The 25,410-nt window shown below is 44.0% G+C and overlaps 1 protein-coding gene across 1 annotated transcript; it reads left to right on the forward strand.

The window, feature by feature from the left end:
• The first annotated feature begins 3,777 nt into the window (after positions 1–3,777).
• Positions 3,778–19,526, forward strand: mylipa (myosin regulatory light chain interacting protein a). Its single transcript, XM_079175597.1, has 7 exons — positions 3,778–3,955; positions 5,168–5,358; positions 14,096–14,281; positions 15,339–15,536; positions 15,708–15,872; positions 16,635–17,052; positions 17,911–19,526. Exons 1-7 carry the CDS (start codon positions 3,869–3,871, stop codon positions 18,103–18,105), a joined length of 1,440 nt encoding a protein of 479 aa, XP_079031723.1. The 5' UTR covers positions 3,778–3,868; the 3' UTR covers positions 18,106–19,526.
• Positions 19,527–25,410: the final 5,884 nt, after the last annotated feature.

Here is a 25,410-nt window from a genome sequence, read left to right on the forward strand (position 1 = left end):
GCTCTCGGCAGTCTGGGGGAGGAACGAGAAACCCCGCGACAAGGGGGCGGATTACTTTTGACCCCTCTGCTTCGTACTTCCTCTTCCTTGTGTTTCACCAATGTCACTTCTCTGTCATCTGAGGTAGACGTACTTGAGGAGCTCTCATTGGTTGAGTCGGAGCTGACAGAAGACCGCGTGTCCTCTGATTGGTCGAGGTCCACTTGGTAGGCTAATTTCCTGTTACTTTGCCTGTTGATGGACAGACAAGGAGGCCATCGAATGGAGAGACATCTCGTCATGGCCCGCCATAATTCCTGAGGCCTGAAAACACCTGGCCTCGGAGGTTGATCTGAGTCCCAAAAAGCATCCCGTTTCTCCAACCGCATGCATTCTGCTGCTAAGTCTGCCTCCACCAGCTCTGTTACTCCGTCAGAGTTCTTTGGCGACAGTCCTTCTTCTCTGCCCTCTTTCCTTGGCTGTAGCTGATGATCTTCTTCGAAGCTGAAGGAGCTGCTGAACCTCTGGCTCCTCTTCATCGCACTTTCTGCCTCCACATCGGAATCGGACGACGAGTCTTCGTCTGGTGAGCATCCACGTGGTGACGACTGATCTTTACGATCCGTTGACGGGGGCTGTTGACTCTCTTCTGACTCACAGGAGCTGCTCGTCCTCTGGCCTTTCCTCATAATTGGGCAAACAGGTCCTTCCTTTTTTTGCTTAATATGTCAGCTGCCTTTTGCTGCTTAAATTGAAAAAGGAATGCAATCAAGGCTATCACAACAATAACAACAGCCGCAGCAGCTCTGCTAGCATGGCACTTTCTGACATAATCTCTGCTTCAAGAGGCACAGCTTTGGCTATGGAGATGGGCAGTGATGACGCTGTGGTGTCATGTGCCCACACACACACACACACACACACACACACACACACACACACACACACACACACACACACACACACACACACACACACACACACACAGAGAAACCCCTGCATGGCTATGTGTTCACGCTCCAGTCGAGTGAGCGGTGACTTGCCTCAGAGGGAAGTGATGCCACATTGCATGATGTCATACCTAGCCGCGAACCAGGAGTCAGCTATGGTCTGTTTTTGTGCGAGAGCCCAGATGGTGAAAAAGATGCCCTACCCCCAAAATTGACCTAGATGTGCAAAAGGGAAGTCTTGATAAATAAACGTTGATTTTTTTCCCCCTATTCATCTTACCCTAGTTGGTATCCACTTCCAAATAATATAGTAAATAACATAGTTATTATTATAATAAATGATATTAATAATAGAGAAGGTGGACTCTGTGTTTACACCGTGATGATTGGTGCTCAAACATAATCAAAGTTGATGGACAATGTTTTCCTGATGTCTAATTTTAGAAATATTTTTAGATGTCGGCCATATTATCTGCCCAGAGAATTGTTTTTGTTGGTGCTGTTTACATTCCTCATGATGCAAATTTAAAAAAAGCACTACAGGAATGCACCACTGTTGAAGTTTTGTTTGTCATGTTTTTCTCGTGTTGCGAATGAGCTACAACTGCATGTCGTTGTGCATCCCTGTGTTGCATAATGACCATTAATAATCCTTGAATCCTAGAATCTTTTTATTGTCCATATTTCTTTATTTAACCTTTTTGTCTGAAAGTGTAATGACGCACCATGGTAGATGTGTCCCTAAATGTGTAAGATCTGTAGAGTATCAGCAGTGTTTCTATAATCTGTTAGTGTACACAAACAGAGATATCAATATAGAGGATATACTAAATATAGCAACGACTGAAATTGTTATTCACACACAGATGTTTTACAGATAACAATTCATGTATAAATGCATTAGCTTTTGCATGCACGTCTGTTGTTGTATTTTGGAGGGCTGCAGAAGGAGATCACAGTCACCTACAGTTTCACCAGCTGCAGCTGAAGGTGCTCAATGTGTAGTAGTAGTAGTAATAGTAGTAGGGTGCATCACTATGTGTGTCTGTCTCTTGCTCAGTAAGCCTCCTGTCACACGTCGACAGTGGATGTTAGGTCACTCACAATCTTCCTCGCTTTTCCATTTATGGTTATAGGACGGCTGTTCAGACTGCACGTCCCACTGTTCGTTCAACGTACACCTTCTTGCATCACCTCGGGGCAAAAGGACACCAGCCACCGCAGACTCCAGACCGGCTGACCTTATTGCACACAGAAAGACACACGTTACAGCTGATAAGTCTGGTCGGTCAATTTCTGTGTAGGCTGGGGGGGGGGGGGGGGGGGGCGCATATCTTTGAGATAGGGAGAGTGAGTCACTGGAAAGATTATAAATCAGTTGCAGATATCAGAACACCTTCACAGTTACACCTGTTACTGTTTAGTTACATCTCCCTAACATTCGGGGTGATCGACAATATCAGATGCAAACCACTGTAACATGATGTTCCTTTAATAGACACTTGTGCTATGGATTGCATGCCCTGAAATCTTGATGAAATTATTTGTATTCTCTCCTCCATGGACCAATCAAAGTCGCTTAGACTCTCACACTTAAATAGAAATGATTAAGAGGCTAATACATTTGAACAAGCCAACCTATTACATATAAAAACAAGACTGCCTTTCAGCACGATCAGCACTTTTTCTTTGAAGGGATTGTGTTCAGGAGCTCCTTCTGGGTCCTGTTGTATCTGAGTCACTGATGCTACGTCAGAAATGCAGTGGTACAAAAGCACAAAAAGAGCACAAAAGAATATGGAGAGGCACGCTGCATCTCCCCTAAAATGTCCCCTGGCAGACAGACACGGGGCTTGGCTGACCACCATGCCTCCCTGGTGTATGGACGAGAGTGTGACTGCAGTTTTCTGCAGTGTCCCATGGCCGAGGCTGCCTCCCACAGTAAAAAAAAAAATCACAACGCTTTGTTCATAAATAATATATCATAAAAGAGTGGGTATTGTGTATGAGAGGAGGCTGAACAAACATTTAACTATTGAATAGCTCTCTATAAAACCATTGAAGTAGACGCCAAGACAGGAACCAAAAACAAAGCAGTATTTCAGATCAGAGGTCGGACGAACGTGGCGAGAGGCCAAACAGCTTTCAACACAATCTCATTATGATTTCATTACTCTTCATATCAGTTTCTCTCAGACCTTTACTCGTCACTTTGATAAAGTAGCTTCAATTAAAAAGTGTACACTGTCATTTTAGCAAAGGTGTCATCTATTGAAGGACACAAAACGGTGTTACACAAGCAGGAATACTGCGGAAAAGGTGGAACTGAACGCCACGCCAGTTATGAATATCTTTCCAACTTTACCGAACTATGAAAAATTCATCATAGCTTTGGACTGCAGCTGCAGACTAGCGAGGCGAGGTATCTTTTTTTTCCCGTTATCACAGCTATTTCTGGACTGCCCATACATTATTCACACAAACCGAGGTGGGAACCCGTATACAAGCCATTTAAATCACCCCAAGGCGTGCTGAAGTTCGCTAAAATGTCTAATTCATTAGGAGCAGGTGAGTTGAAAAGCCACTTTAGCGACAAGCAACAGGAGAGCCGGATGAGGGCGCAGTGGACTCCGCACACTTCCAGGCACGGGGGAGGCGAGCTCGAGCTCGAGCAGCGTGCGGATGTAACGCGACTTCTGATTGGCTCGACTCCTGCAGCGAGGATGTCAAACGGGCCACGGTTGGACAGCTGCAAGTAGGCGGAGCCGTGCACGGCATTTCATTGATATAGCCTACAGCTGGTGGCTACAGATTCGCCACAAGGACTGGAAGGGCTATGAAAGTGACGACGGTTTGATGTAGGGGGGGGTTTACAGAAGGCTCGAGAAGTGTTTTTATTATTTTTAAAAGAGTGGCACACCAAAGATTTCACAGCCAAAATGCTCTGCCACGTTACTCGGCCGGATTCTGTGGTGATGGAAGTGGAAGTTGATGCGAAGGCGAACGGTGAAGACTGTCTGAATAAGGTAGGCTGTGCTGGAGTACACATCACGTCTGGTCAGCAAGATACCTTTTTTTTTTTTTTTTTAAGCACCGTGTCACGACCAGGCAGTGCAGCAGTGCTCTATTTATCTCTCGAAACTTTCGATTTTCCATTTCCCCCAAACTTCAGCTCGGTCGCTGATTAGTGACTCCTGGTAAATAAGAGTGCGGAATTGAAGGAAGCCAGCTGAGGCATACACGGGAATACTTGAATAACATGCAATCGCTGCTTGTCTTAATATCAGTCTGTGTAACGTTACTTATTCTGTTAACAAAACTAGCGATGCATCTGCTTTGTGGTTGCACACAGGGACTGCGGAAACAAAATGTTCTGCTGCGCGCAACGTGCATGAAAATCTGTTAGTAACAATGAAACATTAAAATGTCGATATATGATCGAAACGTATGACTTATGATATAACTGTATGAAAGTTTTGATACATCGGTGTTAAACCGGTCGCCTCTACCTGCATGGCTTAGTTGGTCGGGGGCGTGTGGCTTTGTCAGGGTTACTCGAGTTCATTCTTCTGCTTTTGCAACCACTCAACGCTCTCGCTCCACTCAAACCGAAACTTCAGTCTGATCTCGGTTGTTCAGATATTTAACTCGTTTCCCTCCGAAGTGGATGTGAAAGAAAAAACACGCATCGCACTCTGCCCTGTTCATGGGCAGTCTCAAGTTGTGTTTTTTTTCCTTTTTTTCCCGCTAATAAAGTAACGCTACTTCAAATGCATGGCATATCCCCAACTTGTGGGTATGAATGAGTTTGATCTCAGCCTCCGGCCGGGCCCCCTGCAGACGTTCATCAGCAGTTATGTAATGACCCCGTGGCCGCTGCCGCTGAGGGGGCGTGGGAGTGTGGGTTTGATGAGCCCCTTTACCCTGGGAGAGCCCTATCGCGAGCTTCAGCATATTGATGGGTTTTTATCTGTGTAGTAGCACACATCCGAATGGAGAAAGTGATAAAAGCAGCCTTATTTTCTTTCCTCTTAAATCTTGTGAACCTTTATTGATTCCTGTTGGGGGGGGGATTCTGTTGATTCTTGCCACTGGCAGACCAGAGCCAATATGGAGTCTTGTCTTGTTCGTGGTACAGTCCTGCTGAGAAAAATGTCCCATTATACTCTTTCCCTCGCAATTACTGGATCCTATTTGAAGATCCACCTTTGTGACCCATATCTTTCATCTCTTTCCAGGTTTGCAGAAAGTTGGGCATAATTGAGGTGGACTACTTTGGGCTGCAGTTCACGGGCAGCAAAGGGGAGAACCTGTGGCTGAATCTGAGGAACCGCATCTGCCAGCAGATGGATAACGTGACGCCCTGTCGAATGAGGCTGCGGGTCAAGTTCTTCGTGGAGCCCCATCTCATTCTGCAGGAACAGACGAGGTACGTTTACCAACTCGCGTGCTTGCATAGACACGGTGTGCAAATTTGCCACTTGAAACTCACCGTGTTTGCCTATGGGTATATACATAGATAATTAACCACGTCCATTGTTGCCAAGCACCTGCGAATTAGCTCATCGCCTCCTCTGAAAGAGCTCAGTAAGAATTACATCTGGTCTGTGGTTTTTATTAACAAATACTTTTATGACCGATTGACATGCAATGATGAGCTCATGGCGGAAAAAAACAAACAAGAAGTCACCGTTGGTGAAATCCCAGCTCATAATTTGATCGCTTTGTTTACATTACACTAGAATGCCCTCTAGTAACCTCTTCTCCGCGCCCTTCCGGGGTTACTAAAGGTCGTTTTGGTGGAGCTCCAGGCAGGAAATGTGAGTCAGCCGCCCCGGGGCTCTGTGTTGCTCTGTGCCGGCCCCGAGGGACCCTCTGAGCGACAGCCAGGACCTCTGTCACTGCCCCCATTCAACTCTAAATAACTTTTGTTGTGCTTTTTTTGTTGTTGTTTCGTTTCGTTTCAATTGTTTGTGGCCAACAAAAGCACACTGCTACATTTGGTTGTTTTTCGTTGCAGATGCTGTTTAGAAACTGTGACTGTGTGTAGGTTGTTTTCATAGAAATAGGTCACAGATTGAAGCTTCATAGTGATAATTATAATAGTTTTTGAAAGCTACATATTTTCCTTTTTAGACACTTAATAGCCAGCCGAAAAGCTGCCATGGCAGATAACGCAGTGGTTAGTTTAATGAAAGGAAAAAAGTAACACGCCTGGTCAAGTCTAGATTCTGACTCGGTATTCCCCAGCCCCAGTTTCATTTGAAGTTATAAATAGCAGTCACAGTCCACAGAACCTGTCCAAAAACTTGTTCTACACACAGTGTCTGGTGTGAGGCCGTGGATGTTACATTCACCTCGGGCAGTGCCACGGCTGTTTTCATACTGCGGAGCGGGAACCATGATGTGGAGGGAGGGCAGACTGTTTGGTCTCTTTTTAAACTCCGCCACGCTGCTCTTGGCCTCTCTCTCTCCCTCAAACGCAGCATGCCGCGATAACTGTTAATTAAACTGACATGTATCTGCCTTGGCCGGGATTTGCTCGGCATTCCAGTACTCTCTCTGTTGCTCCCCAGTTCACCCACTGCCCCATCTTCAGCTGTTTCCCCACTCCCTTTTACGTCCATTCACTGCACTCTCATCAACTTTATTCTCTTGCCATATTTTTCTCGCTGTCGGATATATACTGTCCCATTTCGCAAGTCCTCCCTGTTCATCTCGCTCACCCGACCCACACTTTGCCCCATATTTGGCAACCCCTTTGACACAAAAAGTGAAAGGCAGCGGGGGGAGAGAGTGAGCTTGAAAGACACTTGGCTGCCTGCGCTCTGACCTCCGCTAGATTAGCAGGGGTTATCAACAGATGGCTGGCGTCGGGTGAGGGTTATGGGCTTGTAAAAAAAAAAAAAGGGTGAGCTTAAGATGTGAGATGGCAGGCAAGGATATGTGGGGTTGCTGCTAATAGATACTCTTGCATGGCACATGCCAACATGCTGTCAAGTTATGTGTTTACTTTTGGCGCAGCCTTCATGCCATCCATCTGCTCATGTGATATAATTTAAGTGGTGCTTAAGCAAACACTGGCATCAATTTTTGAGATGAGGGCACGGTGTTGACAGTGCACAGCGGTGGCATTTTGGGGAGCAACACAGGTCTGGGAAACTGCTACGCCCCATTTATAAAAGGGTCATAAAAATTGCTTTTCTGTGAATTATTCATTTTCTAAACTTGCATTTAAAAATGTCTACCTCGACCTGCAGGGAATATGTTCATAATGTGAGTAACTTAGCGCGTTGAGAAGCCGGTGGGCTCCCGTTTCACTCACTTATTGTGCTGTCACCTTTGACCTACTTTAGGCTACTAATGTCCCCATTCAACTTGTCCCGACTGCAGGCAAGCAAGCAAGCAAGCAGGCACTTGTCGTAGCAAACGCGTTGTACATTTTTGTTACAACGTGCCAATAGAAATATGTCCCGTTCTTGTCTACAGAAATGTCAGTGTGCCTAACGCCACGTTTTGTTTCAGGAGCTGAAACCCAACATGAGACTGTGGACACACCCACTTTATAACCACACAGCATGTTTCATTAGTTCCACAAGTGTATGTGAGCTGGAGTAAATATTCTCAGCAGCTTGTGGACAAAGCAAAAGGGATTGTATGGTGCCGCAACTCAGTTGAGCTGAGGGGTGGGCCTCTTTTTCAACGCCCTTCTTATAGGCCTTATTACATAACCTGCACGGGACTGACTGCGCACAGAGCTGCTTATATAAGCTGCTGTGTACTCTGCTGCCATGTAAAAAGCCTGGCAGGTCACTCGCACGCTCTTGCTCGCATGCATCTAACTATTTGGATACTTTTGTGTGAATTCATTTTTCCTTTTTTTTTTGTGGGGCCCACCTGTGCTAAAAGTGCACTGTACAGAATCAAACTCATTTTAAACCAATTTCCTAAAATCTGTAAAAGCTATATATAACCTTTTTTAGGTATTACTACTGCGCAGCGCCGAAGTGCAGGTACATCTAATTGAGTTGCAAGTCTTAAGCTTTGTTTATACTCTCACGTGGCGTGAGCCTACACAGAGGGAGCGTCAGTTACGAGCATGCACAAAGGCATTTATGCTTCTTGTGTTCTTTGTTGCAGCATTCTCCGACATGCCAGAGGGCGTACAAACAAAATGTGTCGTTTGAAGATGCTAGAAGATAACAAGTGCGCAAAACGCCATAAACCGCCCTCCACCACGCCAATGAGGGATCTCGTAATCGCAAAATATAGGTACAGCAAATTCAGAGACTCACGACCAAATGCCACAACACCATGCAGAGCCTTCACGCAATGACGTAATTTTTCTGCCGCACGCACCTCGCACTTTATCTATCTAGTGTTTCCCTGCTTGCTTTGCCAGCGAGACACTTTTTGTAAATGTGTAAAATTGGCCATTAGCTTCTATTTTCGGCAGCTGATCAAAGACTGAAAACAGTGCCATACAAACCTTCCAGTGGTTTGAGATAGAGTTGCACTGAAACATTATTTTTGGCGTGATCATTTTTATTCTATGCCAGTTTAAAACAAAAGCAGTTCTCTAAAATATATTTGCTCAGCAACAACAGGTACGCCTTTTATCTGTGTTTCCATGATGCATCTACAGAAGGAAATGCCACGTTTCGTTGGTTAAGGGACACTGGCCCAAGGGCCTCAACAACAGCCTGTGTTATCTGCATCATTAAACACCACTGCTCGGGGGTGTTTCTGGTTTAAACATGTGAATGTTTTCCCTTCATTAGCCCTCGTATTTAGCATTCTGATCAGGCAAACGTTGGATGTCCTGAAAGGGCACAGCTATTAGTACAGGCTTTATCAGATGTCCTGATTGTTAATCTGTTTACCTCCTCGGGTGTTAAGTTTCTTTTAACTTAAAATAAAACTAAAAATATCTCGTCTTTAAATCCAACTTTAAGGAGACTGCTGTCATTGCTCCCACCTGACTGTGTTCCTCCCTTCTTACGTAATCCCAGGCAGTTCAAAGACATTCTGGTCACAGTCCACAGGCACAGGAGACTAAATCTGCAGAGGTGAATGCCCGCGTTAACCTTGCGACAGCCGATCGATCTGTGCAGGGTGTTCCCTTGCCTTTCCCCCAGTGCACGGTGGCATAGGTTCCAACCCTATGTAGCGTTTGTAGCACAGATCAACTGGGAAACGATTTTACAATAAAAAGGCATGACTTTGCATAGCTGTACCAACATTTACATTAAGCATCATTGATAAATCACAGAAGCCCTGCAATTCTTGTGCAGCCGCACTTAATATTCTGCATGATTCAGCTTTGTTTTACACCAATAAATTGCAGTTTTATCATATGTTAGTTCACCCATAAAAACAGGGACAAGGGCATTATCTCTCTACTCTGCATTTTCAACTGAATGCTCTGCCAAAAACTATTTTGAGGTAATTTATTCGGGTCACACAGAAGTTGCAATGTTTAGCTCACTGTGGGAGGCTACGGGGACGATCAAGCCGAAGATCACACAAGATGCCCATGGGTCTTCAAGTGTTCAAAAGCACCACCAAAATTATTTATCAGCACGCTCCATCGTCTGTAGCTTTTAGCTCTGAGTTTCTTTCCTCCTCCGTTTGTTGTGCACTCGAGTAACCTAGCCCTGATTTGTCTCGTTTGAAGTCGTAACATTAGCCCGTGTCCAAGAATGACAGAATTGTTTTATTTCTTTGGCGCCTGAACTTAGGATTGATGCTGAGCTTTAATCAGTGTTTTACCATCCAGTACAGAGCACCCGCCTGTAACACAAGGCATTTAGCATACAAACAGCTTCTTTGTTTTATTGCTGTTCAACTCGGCACAGAGCGAAGGCCCGTGTGTTTTACATTTAGTGCATGACATGTCATTGTTTGGCAACTTTCTGGTTATAACTTCGATAAGCGTTTCAGTCTGACTTTCCATTCAACCCACTCCTTTGGGAAAAGAGCAGGGTTTACCATAGTTCATTGACCGCTAGTAACCTCACAGCGCACAGCTCCTGGCAGTGTGTCATTTGACTAGCTTTCAAACCGCATTGTTGAGAGCCCAGCCGATGAGCTCCGAAACTCTGCTGGTGATTGGCTGGATGAGGTGCAGTCTCTAGGCAGAGGTGTTAGGTTTCAGTTTGTGGGGACGTTTTGTTCTGCTGTGAAGTGAAGCGGCTGACATTCTGCCTGCTGGGAGAATAGACCCTGGGTTGGGGCAGAAAACATTAAAATGAGACAATGGCTTTATAGATGGGAGAACAGACTAGAGAGGGTTTAGTTGACTTTGTAATGAGAGTCCGGTGAGTTGAGCATGTACGTCTGTTCCCCATTCTCTGGCACAGGAGGACATATAAAACCTTGTAAAGATTTCTTAAATTCTTGTATAAAAAGTTAAATAGCTAACCCTGCATTTTGGTGTTCTAAATTTGAATGGTTCAAAGACGGGGCAGAAATCTGCTTAAAACAAAATTGGACTTCTCACCCCCATCTCGTTAGCTCAGCTCTGCAGCCAGTGACCTATTTTCAAATCTTCTGTTTCAGGGTTCTGGCCTGCTTTTAATTGAATTATTCCAGCTAGGCAGTAGTGTTCAAACATTCGTGCAGCACCCAACATGACTTCTCCTTCCCCCACAATAGCATTTTGAATACTGTTTACTTCTCCTATATGCGGTTGGCATTCACAGTGGTCTGAACACTGACGAGAGCCTCTTAAGACTTTGATTATGCGTTTATCGCCCTATAAGACGGAGCAACGATGAGCTGTACACACTGTAATACACTAAAAGTAAGCCAGGAAACTCTCAGCGAAGACTACCTGTCATTCAGTCTCTGTCTGGTGCGTTAGCGAAGGTCTAAAGAAGGCGGCAGTGCTGTGGTGATGACTGCAGTGTCCACGGATGACCCAATCATGATGCACGTGCAAATGTGTCTGAATAGTAATGTGCGTTCGTCACTGACATGGTGACTCAAACGGGCTGAAGCACACCGAGGAGAGGCCGCGCTGCTTTGACACGGCTGATGCAAGCATGGCATCCTCGCGTCCCCAACAAGAGACGGATTCCTGCGAGTCTGTCCGGCCAAGTCACGCTCAAGGCAGTCACGGTGATTTACACGGTCGTTTGCTTGAGCAATTATCTGTTCTGGCTCTTGTCTTGTTCCCTTGGTTACGGTAAACCTGAAGGGGTTTGTACAGGAATAACTGTTTTGTTTTCAGTAGGTCTCAAATGTCGTGCCCACTGAGGACACGTTTCAAAAAGTCCTTTTTTTTTAGTTCCAACCAATCGGGCCTCAAACGCCACGTGAGACGATGGATTTATGGACTGTTGTCTCTCCGATGTCCAAAGTGTAGGACGGTCCTTGACAGGTGCTGAGGCAGCACTGCACCGCCTGAGCAGACTGATGCTCGGAAGGGAAAGCTGTCTACTTACTGTGGGGTAATCCGTACAAAACGTTTCCCGTCGTTGTTGTTGTCGTCCTCACGGTTTATGCAGTGAGTTTTCCCCGCTGCACAAAGCTGGTATTTAGAGCAGGTACAGTAGCAGTATAGCTTCACAGGAGCCTCAGTGGGATAAATTGTTACCTTCTGCTTGTGAAGCAGCTGTGTGTTGTGGATTTCAGTCATGTTTTTGTGGCGTTTGGCAGAGTGCATATCATTCAGCCTTGGGGAAGTCATGCAGAAGCTGCTATCGTCTAAACTGTAGTTACCAGGGCCTGTTAACCTGTTCTACTGTACGCCTGTTTACACACCTGTTTACACATGCGGGCACCCACAACACTAAGAATCTAGGAGTTAAATGTCTTGCCCAGCAGCTGGTCTGTTTCGTGAAACATTGCTGAGGTTCAAACCCATCCACATTCTGTCAGTGACACAACACCAAACCAACAGGCCGAGACTTGTCCCAAAGGAAGCTTTTCCCCATATTAAATGACTTGCTGAGCAGCACAGTGATATCAACCTCTTGCCGATCCCCGCCTGAACTATAGTAACCTCCGCGGCTTGCCCTGTAGTAACCTTTTGTCGGCGCCCTGAAGTAAACTCCAGTCGGCCCTATTGTTTGCATCAGACAGGTAGCTAACTAGCAGCGCTACATCACATGACCCCCTGCTGCGCCTGACACAATAGAGAGCAGTGTTTGTGCGTTGGAGGGAATGGGATGTTTAACACCATATCAAAGCAATGTTTGTTATGCCTGAGGCTAGTCAGCTACGGGGGCTTCGTTGTTATGGTCTGGCGTTATCAGGCGCGGTGTAGAGCGACTCCGTTTGTGTGCCTCACAGCTGCTTTGCGCTACTGTTGTTACTCCTTGGAAGCGCCGTGAATGTGCGTTGGCTGAGGTGTGCCTTCTGTTGTTGCGCACCACAGCCGATGCAATACACAAGCGAGCCTATTCTGCCAGCCAGTTGTGCGCCTCAGGAGTCTGGTTTTTAGTCCCATAAGAGGCCGGAGGAAATGTCACGTCCAGCTTATTCCGCATCCCGTGTGGTTCCCACGAGACTGCTCGGGAAGGTGCATTTTCTAAATAAACAAAACACAATAGGTTTATATAAACTTAATAAAAGGGGGGGGGGGGGGGGGTGAGCGCTACCTTCCCCCTCCCCTCAGTGTCCCTCTAAACCCTCAAATATCCTCAAGTCACGGTGTGACCTGATTTGCAAAAATGAAAAATGTTTCTCTTTGCATCATGCTTCAAAGAGAACTGTAGCCCGAGGGAGGATTTTTAATTTTTTTGGGGGGGGGGGTTTGGAAATATGCAGTTTCTGGCGCAGTCTGCTGTTAGTCTACCACATCAGGATGCGGTGGGTAAAACAAAGTCAGCCATTTGTTTTGACAATTAAACTGTTCTACTGCCAGAACGTTTCTCAGCACAGGAAGCCATACTTTCATTTATGTCATCGTCAAGTGAGTTCTACTAGGGCTTCGAATACATATATATTTGAATAGTAAAGAAATGAATTGGCATTTGAAAAATATCTGATTGTAAAAACAAACGGCACTACCACGACTTTCTTCCTCTTTCATTAATTGAAATGTAAGGATAGGTCGACAACATGGGCTCGTGACGAGCTGTCAAACTGGTTTGTGCTCACAGAAGTAGGTGACTGGAAGTAGGCCCTTTGCTTGTACAATCTTCTTAAGTCTACTGTGTCATAGGTAATCTCAAGGAAGGATCAGTTTAGGTTACTCTAGTTCAACGCTCTTCATGATGCAAGGATTGAGTCGGTCAGGGTGTTACTCCTTTTGACGTTTTGTCTCCCGCTGCGAGAAGGAAAGAATTCCTCACATCTTCTGGTCAAAACAATGGAAAGGACCAGCCGTGGCTTATTTATTTTTTTTAGGATTTAGCTGTTTGCCTTGACCACACCAGAACTCGGTGTTCTCATTTAATCATTCAGCCCTAACGATAACAACAGTGTTTTTGACTTCCATTAATGTTTGAACTATTTTCTCGACTGTCACTTCATAAAACACGCCTTCTTTCAAACAAAAAAAATCCCCCAAGTCAGGCAAAACAAGACCAGTGGAGACTTGTCTTTAAATGGGCATGATTGGACCACATTTTGACACCAAGCCACATAGACACAGACAGGATGACGGCCATTGGAACTCACGTTGAGTTCCATTATTGCATTCAACATTCATCCTGGTCACGCTTTGGCAAAGGAAATCTAGTACAAGCACAATTGCCCACTGAGTCACCCGGTTCAAAGTCCAAGTACTTCCTCTACTGGAGAAAACCACTCACAACTTCTCAACTTCCACTTTTTAAGAGCCTCAAGTGAATTCACTCTTAAAGGAAGTTCTATAATAGTGTGTTGTGAGGAAGAGAATTAAAAAAAGGGAAAGTGAACGAATGTCACAGTTGCTTTTCCTTCTGCGACACACGCACTCAAACAACTGCCGTCTGTGGTGAAATTCTAGCCCTGTAATGGCCACCTGCTCTGGCCCGTGTGTGCGCGCCAGACGTCCCGACGACTCAACGGTAACACGTGCAAGTCGGTTGAACAGTGAAAGTGGGCGGTGTTTGTGATCGGGTACACCGTGGTACAGATGACGATTTGTCTTCTTTCTGGATAAACTTATAGTGAAGAGTCTGTCATCACATTAATTAATTTTCCCTTTGCTCTGTTTGCTTCTTGTCCGCCAGACACGTCTTCTTCATGCACGTGAAGGAGGACCTCCACAACGGTCACCTACGTATGGGCTCGGAACAAGCGGAAGAGCTGAGCGCACTCCTGGCACAGGCCGAGTTTGGAGACTACAACCAAAACACAGCCAAGTACTGGTACACAGAGCTGTGTGGAGAGGAGCCCAGCACCGCAACCACCAACAGGTACAACTCTCTCAAAGCAGCCCAACATGGGCCTCAAGAAGAGCAGGAAGTTGAAATGCTCTTAATCTTCATCTTGTTATAATACAAACCCTACCCTGACCTGAAACCATCACTTGATGTTAGGGTTAACTGGAAATTGGTCACAATAATAAGTTAACAAGCTCCGGCTAATCATTGAAACCTGCTCTTTGTGGCAGCTCTCCTGAATCTCTGCTCCCTCACTATCTCCGAGGGAGATAATCCACCCCATAACGACGTGGTGAAGACAAGTCAATAATGGGTCACGGCAATCAGTCATGGGTAGTACTATCTGAAGCAAAGGAATACCAAAATATATATATATTTTGTGGTTGTAGCCTTTGGAGTGTGTACTGGAACCATTTGATCCTCTCATGCAGAGTCTAAATGTATACATTATTAAGACCCATGTGCCGGACCAGCTACAATAAATTATTTTATCCAATTGCTGTATCAAACCAGTAGGCACCGCTGTTCACTGCTACACCTGCACTCACCTCCAGCATGTGTGCAGGTGCATGAATTACCGAATTAACTATACATTTCATAGAATGAGACTTTAAAAAACAAAATACTTATAAGATGTTTCTGATTTTTAGAAATACTCAAAGTACAAAAAACACCTTTGTTGCATGAACAAGAGTGAACACAACATTTTTTTTATTTTTTACTTCCACCCATGGCCACCAGGCATTTTCCACCACAGTGGAAATCAGCAGACCTCACTGGATAAAATAAGTAATCAGCTATGCTCCCCAAGCATTGATCTCACAAGTATAGTTCTCTTAGAAGAACCAGTTTAGCATCAGTGCTTTCTGCCTGACGACATGTTCAACTTTGACAGCTAAAAGCACACTCTGTAGTGTTGCATTTATCCTGCTTATATAATACACTTGTCACAGTGGGTGTTACTGGTATAAGATTGTGTGTATGACAAACCTTGTGTCAGAAAATTGTCATTTCCAATATGAGCTTTAGTGCGAAATAAATATAAATGGTTGTCTTTTCTTCCCCCCCCCCAACCCTGTCTCGTCTGCAGTATCATATCCAGACACAAGGCTCTGGAGGGTTTGAGCCAGGGCTCAGTGGAGTATCAGGCCCTGCAGCTGGTCTCCTCTCTGGAGCATTACGGCGTGGAGTGGCACTGGGCTCGCGATGCAAATGGTCAACGGTTGGCCATAGGAGTCGGCCCTGAGGGTATCGCCATTTGCAAGGAGGACTTCAGTTTAGTCAACAGGTATGCTCCACTCGGACATCTGCAAATAGCTCTAGTGATGGTACGTTTCATGTTGCAGTAGGCGTCGAGGATGCAAGTTTTTGTGATTTTTGATTTTGTTTTTAGGAACTACATGTCTGATGTAAGAACATTCAACATTTAACAGTCTCTTCTCTGTTTGCCTCATCTCAGAATAAGCTATCCAATCATCCAGATTGCCACCCAGTCGGGGAAGAGTGTGTACTTGACAGTTACCAAGGACACGAGTGACAGCGTGGTGCTTTTGTTCAAGCTGATCAGTAACCGGGCAGCCAGCGGTCTGTACCGAGCCATTACAGAGACCCACGCCTTCTACAGGTGAGAGCTTAAGACATAAAGTCAACAGTACGCTGTTAGTCATTCACACGTCTGACCTGCTTTGCAACAATTGCTCTACTCACTGAAGCGTGCTTTAATGGTTACACTAGATTATAAAAGCGGCGGGGAAACAAACATCTAAAATGTGTGAAACATTTGTTCTGCTCTACTTGGCATGCAGTGCTTCCTGATTCTCCCACATTTGTACACATTGTCGCCTTTTAACCTTTTTTTTAACGGTATAAATACAGGCGCAGTGGGTGAAACATGTAATTGACCTGAATGAGTGTGGATGGAAATGTAGATTGCACACCACAATCTTGTTGGTAGAGGTGGCATTTTTCCTTACCATAGACAGTGTGTGTGTCTGAAATTTGCAGTGAGCAGGGACAATTCAAATGGCTGAGCTATGAAATTGTTGTCAGTCAGTCACAATAGCACAAAAGGTACAAAAGGCTGCCCTGTCCTTTTGTTTCGGGGATGGGTTTTAGCTCGGAGTCTGCAGATTTTTTTTTTTCGTGTCTTCGCCCTGCCTGCTCAGAAACTAGCGTTTATCTCAGAGTGGTGAATGTGGCATCGGTACAGGATGAATCAGGTGTTTCCTAAATATACAGTGCAAGAGTGATGATGGTTAAACAGACGTGCCCTCCACAACTGTGACGAGGTTGTAAGGCAGATGCATAGTGCAGATTAGTTTGGAATTGGCAGTTCGTCTGGTCGAAAGTTCTGATTTTTAATGTGTCGTCTTATTTTGATTTCCAGGTGTGACACAGTTACTAATGCGGTGATGATGCAGTACAGCCGAGACTTTAAGGGCCACCTAGCTTCCCTCTTCCTCAACGAAAACATCAACCTGGGTAAGAAGTATGTTTTCGACATCCGCCGCACCTCCAAGGAGGTTTACGACCACGCCCGCCGCTCGCTCTACAACTCCGGTGTCGTGGACCTGGTGTCCGGCAGCGACGGACGCTCCTCTCCTTCGCGCTCCCCGAGCCGGGACGACCAGCCGGACGACGGGATGGACTGCGGCAGCTGCCAGCAGAGCCGAGCCCTGCAGGAGCGGCTGCAGAAGCTCAGAGAGGCTCTGTTGTGCATGCTTTGCTGCGAGGAGGAGATAGATGCTGCGTTCTGTCCCTGTGGACACATGGTGTGTTGCCAGACCTGTGCAAATCAGCTGCAGGTGAGGCTCTTCTTCACACCCTTTTTGTGGAATGCTGATGAGTTTATCGGCCCCATTTGGCGGGCTTTTTCATGTGTGGTCCCTTTTAACAACATCCAAAGCTTTGCTTGCACTCTGCTGACCTGATTGTCCCCCACTTAATCAGCTAAATGTTGCCCCGCTTTGTGGAAGCAGATGGTGGGTGTGAGTGTTTGTCTTATGGAAGGATTATAGCAGCCAGGCAAATCTTACTTCCATTATCTTAACTCGGCAACGTGACCCAGCTAATTGACGCATGAGTCGGTAGAAACTCAAGAAGGAGAGAAGTAAAGTTCCGCTGCTTTCAGCTTGATTGTGAAACCCGTTTTCCAATTATAGCTATCCATTACACCTTTTTCATGATTGAGCTGGCCTTGCATGTTACCGTCTTATTTGTCACGGTGTCCTTGGGTCTTAATAACAGACGGGCGACCTGAGAGGTTGCCTTGATCGCAGTCAACATTACTCTTTACAGCTCATTTGATGAGAGAGCAAGTTGCTGTGCCACTGAGCAGTTGTGGTTGCACAGTCTCTTAGCGTGCACGGTTTTGCTGGCTTTGACATCGCCTTGATTTCAAGTCGCGTGTTTCCTGGCAACGTGTGCTTTGACCCACTTTATCATACATTACAAGACTGGTACAAATGCTAACTTGGTGTAATGTGGCCATGAAATTAATGTTTGAGGAGATTCCCTACTGTGCCAAAATATATTGCCATTGGGTTCACAACTTTGATGCATTAGTTGAACCACTTTGGCTCAAAGCCTAAATTAGCTCAATATTGGAGAATAAACTAATTCAAACACAAACTCTAAACACTTTTTCTTTCCTCTACCCTCAGATGTGTCCTGTGTGTCGGTCGGAGGTGGAGCACGTGCAGCACGTCTACCTGCCCACCTGCACCAGCCTGCTGAACCTGGCGCTGACCGACAACCACCAACACCGCAGCAGCATCCCCGCGCCCATTCACAGAGAAATGGCCTCTCCTCACAGCTGCTCGACAACGGAGTACGACCACAAGATCTACCACGCATAAAGACGACTTCACCGGACACTTGTCTTAGAAGGAACATTTATCGTCCGTCTGTGTTTCCTGCCTGGCCTCCATGAACTACCAAACATATAGAAACTCCTGAGCATATTCAAAGATCGACACACTCAAACCCCTCCCTCAATAAGTGTGTTTGTGTGTGTTTTAATGTTATTTACCATCGTCCCTTTGGACGTCAGTTCGTCTGATTGTTAGTATTGTTGCTATTGGTTTGCATGTCATTCTGTCCAGATCTTGTTAGTTTTATACAGCCCCTACCACAAGATTTAGTTTTTAGATTAGGCTCTTATTGTCTTTAAATTATTGCATCAGTTGACCTGATACAGAATAGACACATTTTTTTTATATTTGTTATGCTTCCTGACATTTTAAAGCTTATGTTTTTGATTTGAGAGCTGAATTTTATTGTGTAAGAGTGAAATGCTTTTTTTTTTTTCTTTATTAAGAAATATTATTTCATTTCTTGTTTGTCATGTTCCATGTTGTCCATGACAATAAGGGGGTATTTAGAGGCTAAGCAGCGCTGCTCTGGGTATAGCATTGCATACTAATAAGATACACCAGGCAGTAAGACCACCATGGTCCCATTCTTGTGGTCTCTCAGTTCAATGGGGTTGTTGAAGGTTTTTTTTTTTTAGCCCAACAGAACTGTGAGCTTGAACGTGAAATGCAGCGTCTTGCTGACACTCGCACAGCCTCCTTCACCTTGAAACGGGTATTGTTGATTAACTGCCACTTGTCCAAAACAACAAGCCTGATTTCATAGACTGCTGCACCTTTCCATTTTTATCTCGATGCCAACAGAAAGTAAAAGATGATGAGCACAAAATGCTCTTCTATTAGACACAGTACCACAAAGTTATGAACAAAGAAAAATAGGAATGTGTCCATCAGCAGCAGCAGCTTCCTCTGAAAACCTCCGCTATAGATTTCTCCTCTGGGGTGTACTAGTGAGTTGATATTTTTTAAGGGTACAAGGAGATCTGTCCGTGCAATACTTGCTTGCTTTTTGAAAAGCTTTTCATTTTCAAGTTTTTATTTAATTTCAAAGACTATATTTAAGAAAGAAACGACTGTCACTTTACCGAGGAAGTTTTCCACGTGTCTGTAGGGGGTTTTGCCTTAATGTAGCATCAACACCGTGTTTATTATAAACTTTCCACAGACTTTTTTTTTTTTTTTTTTTTTTTTCTGGTAAAGAAAAGGAAAACTTTTATTTCTTTTAATGCTGACTCGATTAAGCTCAGTCACTGCAGGGGAAGGACTTTTATTTTTCACATTTTACAAGTAGTGATTTGTTTCTGTTTTCTGAAGCAAAAGTCACTATTCTCTGTAAAGAAAATAACTCTGAATTAAATCCTTTTTTATATATTCTGTTTTTAACAAAAGAGAAAGTATTAATAAAGTTGTTTTTTAAAAAGACTTTGTGTTGTATGTTATCTGAAAGCAATTGTACTCGACACCCTATTACTTGTAAATAGGAACCAACTAGGCCAGTGGTTTCAAACCAGACGTCATTTTTTCTTACTTTCTTTAAATATTTTGTCTTGTAAAACTCAGTCTTTCAACTACTACTGCACAAGGCTAGCTATCGCCCTCATGACACTTGCACATTCATGTCAGGCCTCTGTTCCAATATACTGGCACATAGTAACACCTGGAATTTCCCTCAAATCAAACTGTTTCTTGACATCTTCAGCAAAGTTTCCAAGATAAACCATCGCACCTGCTGTCTTGAAACAATCTGGCCCGAGAGGTTTCAGATGACTCGTGGTGAGAAGAGAGAGCAAAAGTGGCGCGAACGCCTGCTGTGACTCGAGTCCTCACTTCTCTAGCACCCCAGGTGAATCATACTCTGAAAGGTCAACGTGTCATTTGTTGTTGTCAGACTAGGAAAGGGAGCTGATGCTACAAAGAGACTCTGTATGTTGATGAGAAATGACCAGATCCACTGGACTTTAATAAGTCGGCCAATAAGAGTTTGGTGCAGCAGCTATTGATTAGTCAGACTCCACCCGGCTCTCTTTTCATGACCCTCTGGATGAGAATGCTTCTCTTTCTCTCCCCATCTCTTTTTATTTGCTCTCGTACAGCGCTGCCATTAAACACACTTCAAGGACACTGATGACAGCAGAGATGGAGAGGCTTATGGGGAAGAGTGCTGTGAGTTGTAGTCAGCCATGCAGAACTCCTGTACAATTGCAGGTTGGAAAACAACACAAGTAGCATCACATAGAATATCACCTGGCTTAAAAGGTAAACTTGGACCTTTAAAATACAAGGATGTGAAAGCAAAAACGTGCAACTGTGACCAGCTATAAACTGAAAACGGTGACACTTGTTTATCTGTTGAGATAGGAATCAACAGCTTTCTTGCTCGTACTATCTGCATCCCTGACCCTGAGATTCACATGCATGCCCATTTAGCTACAAACAGGGCCGGACTCCGTACTGATGCTTTGCCCTCACCCAGTGACATGTAGCTGAAGCACAAACGGGGACATTATTGCTTGTGGTATTCTGATATACCATGGAAACACTGCAGATATGTTAAGCGCTTCAAAATGTGAGAACCTGAGAACATTTTCTGTTGTCATACTAATCCGAAATGTATCTGTAATACCACACAAAACTGCATTAATCTCTTGTTGAGAAATGTCCAACAAAATATGGATTTTTGCAGTGGGCGGTGACATGCAGAGCCAATGTCAGAGAGAAATAGATGGAGAAAGCAAAAAAAAAAAGGCTTAGAGGATTCATTGAAGGCTGTGGATTTTGGATTTGCCTAATCTGTTGCATATTTATGTTTTATTGGAATCTTGTTTCAGTAAAATGCCCCTGGTATTTGGGGCATTTACAGCCCTTTCAATCATTCAAACAATAACATTTTTCAAAAAACATGTATATGTATATCTTAGACAGATTCTAACATATCTTTAAATGCTCTGCCAAAAACATTTTCACACACAACTATTTCTATTGTATCAGGCTTTATTGGCTTTCTTTTGCAAATGTCCCTTTCCAGTGTGGGTGTAGCCAAGAGCAATAGTCAATAAAACCGGATGGAGGCGTGGTTTGTGACCCACTTTGATGTCTGACTATACTATACTGGGAGCAACTGTACATTTTGTTAATGCTGGATGTAAAACTAAAACTACTGATCAGGTCGTGCTCTGTGAAACAGCATAATTAAAGACAAAGGGAGGCGTTTCAGGTGGGATATGATTTGTAGCTGGAAGGGGAATGTAGTGATGCTAGCACTAGCCGCCATTTCCTATTAATAAATCCCTCGTTTATGCAACCTAAACCTATTCTTATGTCAATGATCCATATCATACTTAACAATTTACAGTGTTGGCTCCTTGTGTTTATTGGCCTCTACAGAACGTTTCCTTTACTTCACTGTTAAACCCAGACAGAGATGTTTCCCCCTGGCCTGCACTGTCGCATTCAGTGTGAAATTACTTCACAGTCGCGTGTCAAATGCGAAACGGAAACACGTGCCACAACCCAATGACAAGAAATGAGAGTTCAACTTGGGACTCAACGTGCCACACTTCTATTTCAACAAATTCAGACAGAACTGACTGATGTGAAGTATGTGATGACAGAGGCTCTCAGGCTTGTGCCTCGACCAACTACTGCATGGTGGTTAAGGTTAGGAACTTGTTTATGACTTAAGAAACTTTAGAATTAGGTTCAGCATGTAGAGTTCAGTTAAATAACAAGATAATGTTATGGAGAGGAGCATGTAGAAAGTAATCAAGTCTGCTCCATTCCTCTGCATATCAAACCGTGCCTCTGAAGCCATGCTGGCTTGTTAACCCTTAATGGAAGTTGACCTACTTCTCTGGAGTTAGAGCTTGTTGTTATTGTTTTTACACCTGTGCCTGTGTGAGTGTAGTCCACGCAGAAGCCAGGGCCTGCTGAGAGAGAGGAAGTGCTTCACGTTTAGCTCGATGTCGTCTCGTCTGCATTCAAATTGTAGTTCATCACTTTCAAACCTTCTCAACACAAAGCAGCGAATATTCCCCGATGGAGAGGATTCTTCTTCCTCCTCGTTACTTGAGCCACGCAGGTAGAAAACAAATAGAATTTTTTAGTTCTTGCCATTTCAACTCATGCCAGGAAAACAACATCAAAGATTCCCAACAACTTCACCCACTCACTGCCATGTGGTTTTCACATCTGCTCGGCCCAATGACACACTGCCAAGGGAAACGCAGCTCCTCTGAATGTGCTTGAGATGACTGTCCTCCGGGCAAACGGAGCCCACCTCATCATGGCATCGTCAGCTGGTAACTGAATACAGCGCCTAGTCTATGTGTGTACAGGCCCTCTCAGAGGTTTCAGACGGGTGTAAACAGCCTGCTCGTGCCAGGCTGCACGGGTGTTCTCCAAGCAGAGAATTTTACCACAATTTATCCCGAGGGTGACATGAATGTTTCTTCAGAAATTCATCCAATAGTTGTCGAGAGATTTCACTGGAAACCACAAATGAAAACTTCATGGTGTCATATGTCTTATGATGACAAGTTTCTAGACAGTAAGTTGAATAATACAGGTATTGTATATTATTCCACACAGAGAGAGTGACCCATACCATACAGGCAGTAAAACATGCATGTACATATACAGAGACAGCTACTTGTTGGACTTTCACCTACTTTCTACCTCAAGCTATAATTCTGAGGAATGCCTTAGACTCCACCGTGACAAGCTGACACAGGATATAAGCAGTACACAGAGATGAGGCCAAAATGTTCTTTTCTTATCAGTTGCCCTAAAAGGCTTTAAAAGACTTATCTCATTCAGAACCTTCTTATCAATGCAGTTCAGTGTGACATGCACAAGGGGTTAAAGAGCATGGGTTCATATGTGGTTTACCTCATAGCTGTGGATTATTCTGACCTCATCAGTTATATATTAATGAGGCATGTACCTGTACCTGTAGATCCAGTGCCAATTGTGATTACAGAATTATTTAAAGATACATACCGTTGTGTATTTATGTCAAAGAGCAATTTAAGTTTGGTATACAAAAGTGCTCTATTTTAAAAAAGTTTCTTGTTCTTACTTTTAATTGAGAGCAGTCCATTTATTTCCACTCAAGACTTTATTTCGGTTACCATTTTTGTTACCAATTCATTTAAATCTAATTACTTTTACTTCACTTGATTCCTTTATTCATATGGAAATTAAGACTTTACACTGAAATGTCCTGCTGAATAAACCCCCTTCAGTTTAAGCCTTTGTTACACAACCTTGCAGTGCAGGAAATGAGCGCATGTATGTGGAAAAAGTTAATTTTCACATTTTGTTATGCATTCAGGAATAACTTCTTCCAGCAAGGGCACTATATAAAGAAACCCTAGTTAGAAACAATATAACAGGGCTGTAAAGGCAGTGAGAGACATAAATATCTCAAAGGAACCTCTTGTTGCCAGGACACACTTTAACTAGAGCTTTGGCCCTGGCACTCATTCTGCTCTTTATTTGGCAGCTGTTGTCCTCCGCTATGCTGACATCTACTGGTCTCACTTTGTGCTAACAGTTATATATGCTAGGAAAGGGATGCACATGTACATTCCTAGGGTACTGTACATGTGCATTAAATGTCATTGTGAATGTCAAATGAACCAACTTATATTGGAATTAGTTTAAATAAAAATATTTACAAAATAACTTGAGTGTTTTTTCTTTATTTAAATTTTTTTTTGTGATGTGATGTGATGTGATGTGATGTGATGTGATGTATGATGTGATGTAATTTAATGTGATGTAATTTAATGTGATCTAATTTAATGTGATGTAATTTAATGTGATCTAATTTAATGTGATGTAATTTAATGTGATCTAATTTAATGTGATGTAATTTAATGTGATCTAATTTAATGTGATGTAATTTAATGTGATCTAATTTAATGTGATGTAATGTAATGTGATGTGATGTAATTTAATGTGATGTAATTTAATGTGATGTAATTTAATGTGATGTGATGTGATGTGATGTGATGTGATGTGATGTAATTTAATGTGATGTAATGTAATGAAGGGATGTAGGGTAGAGGGATAAAGGGGAGTAGGGTAGAGGGATGAAGGGGAGGGGGGTAGAGGGATGAAGGGGAGGGGGGTAGAGGGATGAAGGGGATGATGGGACGTTTTTTTGTAACTTAATTGGTTCTCATATCTGGAGCTGTCTATGTCTTAGAAGCCATTAAATCATAGGCAGCGCTTGGATAAGAATAGGTGTCCACGTGATCTACCAGGTGAGCCATCGTAATAAAACGATGGTTTAGGGCTTGAGCGGGGGTGATTCTTGTTGCAGCATTTGGATCGAGCAACCGGTGTATGAGATTTAAAAATTCCTTGATGTCATCTTTTTCAAGCCAAGTTGTTGCATTTGAGCACAGCGCTACTGCTTCATCCAAAGTTCCGACAGTGTCGAAACCCCACTTTGAAATTGGCTGGATACCGGTTGCCTTCTTGTACTCTTTCGATGTCTTTAGTCTCCATCTTGAATTGGGACAGCCCACCAGTTCCCTCTTGAAATACTGGTTGGTGTTATTTCCAGCATTCAGCAGGTGGTCCTCTGGCTGACCGAGTAGATGGCAAACAGTCTTCAGTACGTTGTATGTTGAATCGTCACTGAAGAGGTACTGGCCAAAAAACAGTTCTGCCAGGACACAACCCAGTCCCCACATGTCGATGGCTCCAGATATGGGGAGGCCCAAGATCACCTCTGGAGCTCTGTATGAACACGGTTGCAGAATCATTCCTTCCCTTACTTCTGAGGCTGGAATAGCCAAACCAAAGTCAATTAATTTCACCCTGAAGGGCTCATCCTGGTGGTTGACGAGCATAACATTGTCAGCTTTCAGGTCCGTGTGAATGATGCCGATATCCTTGAGGGCTTGAAATGCTACAAGTAGCTGACGTGTTATGGGGCGGATTTCATTAATGGTCAGTGGTGCCCGTGTCTGATTCATCAAATCCCAGAGGCTTCTGTCAAGCATCTGGAAGACGATGCAAGCCATGTCTTTAAATATAAAGCTGTCTTCGAATCTCACCACGTTGTTTTTCTCTGGGTCAAGGGTCCTGAGTTGTTTCAGCATTTTCACTTCCTCGAAGTGATCTCTTAAGTCTTTGAGGATCTTGATGGCCACAATCTCTTTTGTTTTCAGGTTGACACACTTGGCTACTTTGCCAAAGCCTCCTTCTCCAATGAAGTCCAATACTCTGTATTGTACAGACTTGTTACAGAGTATGACATTCTTTTCTAACTGAAAT

The sequence above is a fragment of the Pholis gunnellus genome (genome assembly GCF_910591455.1).
Source record: "Pholis gunnellus genome assembly, chromosome: 16".
NCBI classification, from domain to species: Eukaryota; Metazoa; Chordata; class Actinopteri; order Perciformes; family Pholidae; genus Pholis; species Pholis gunnellus.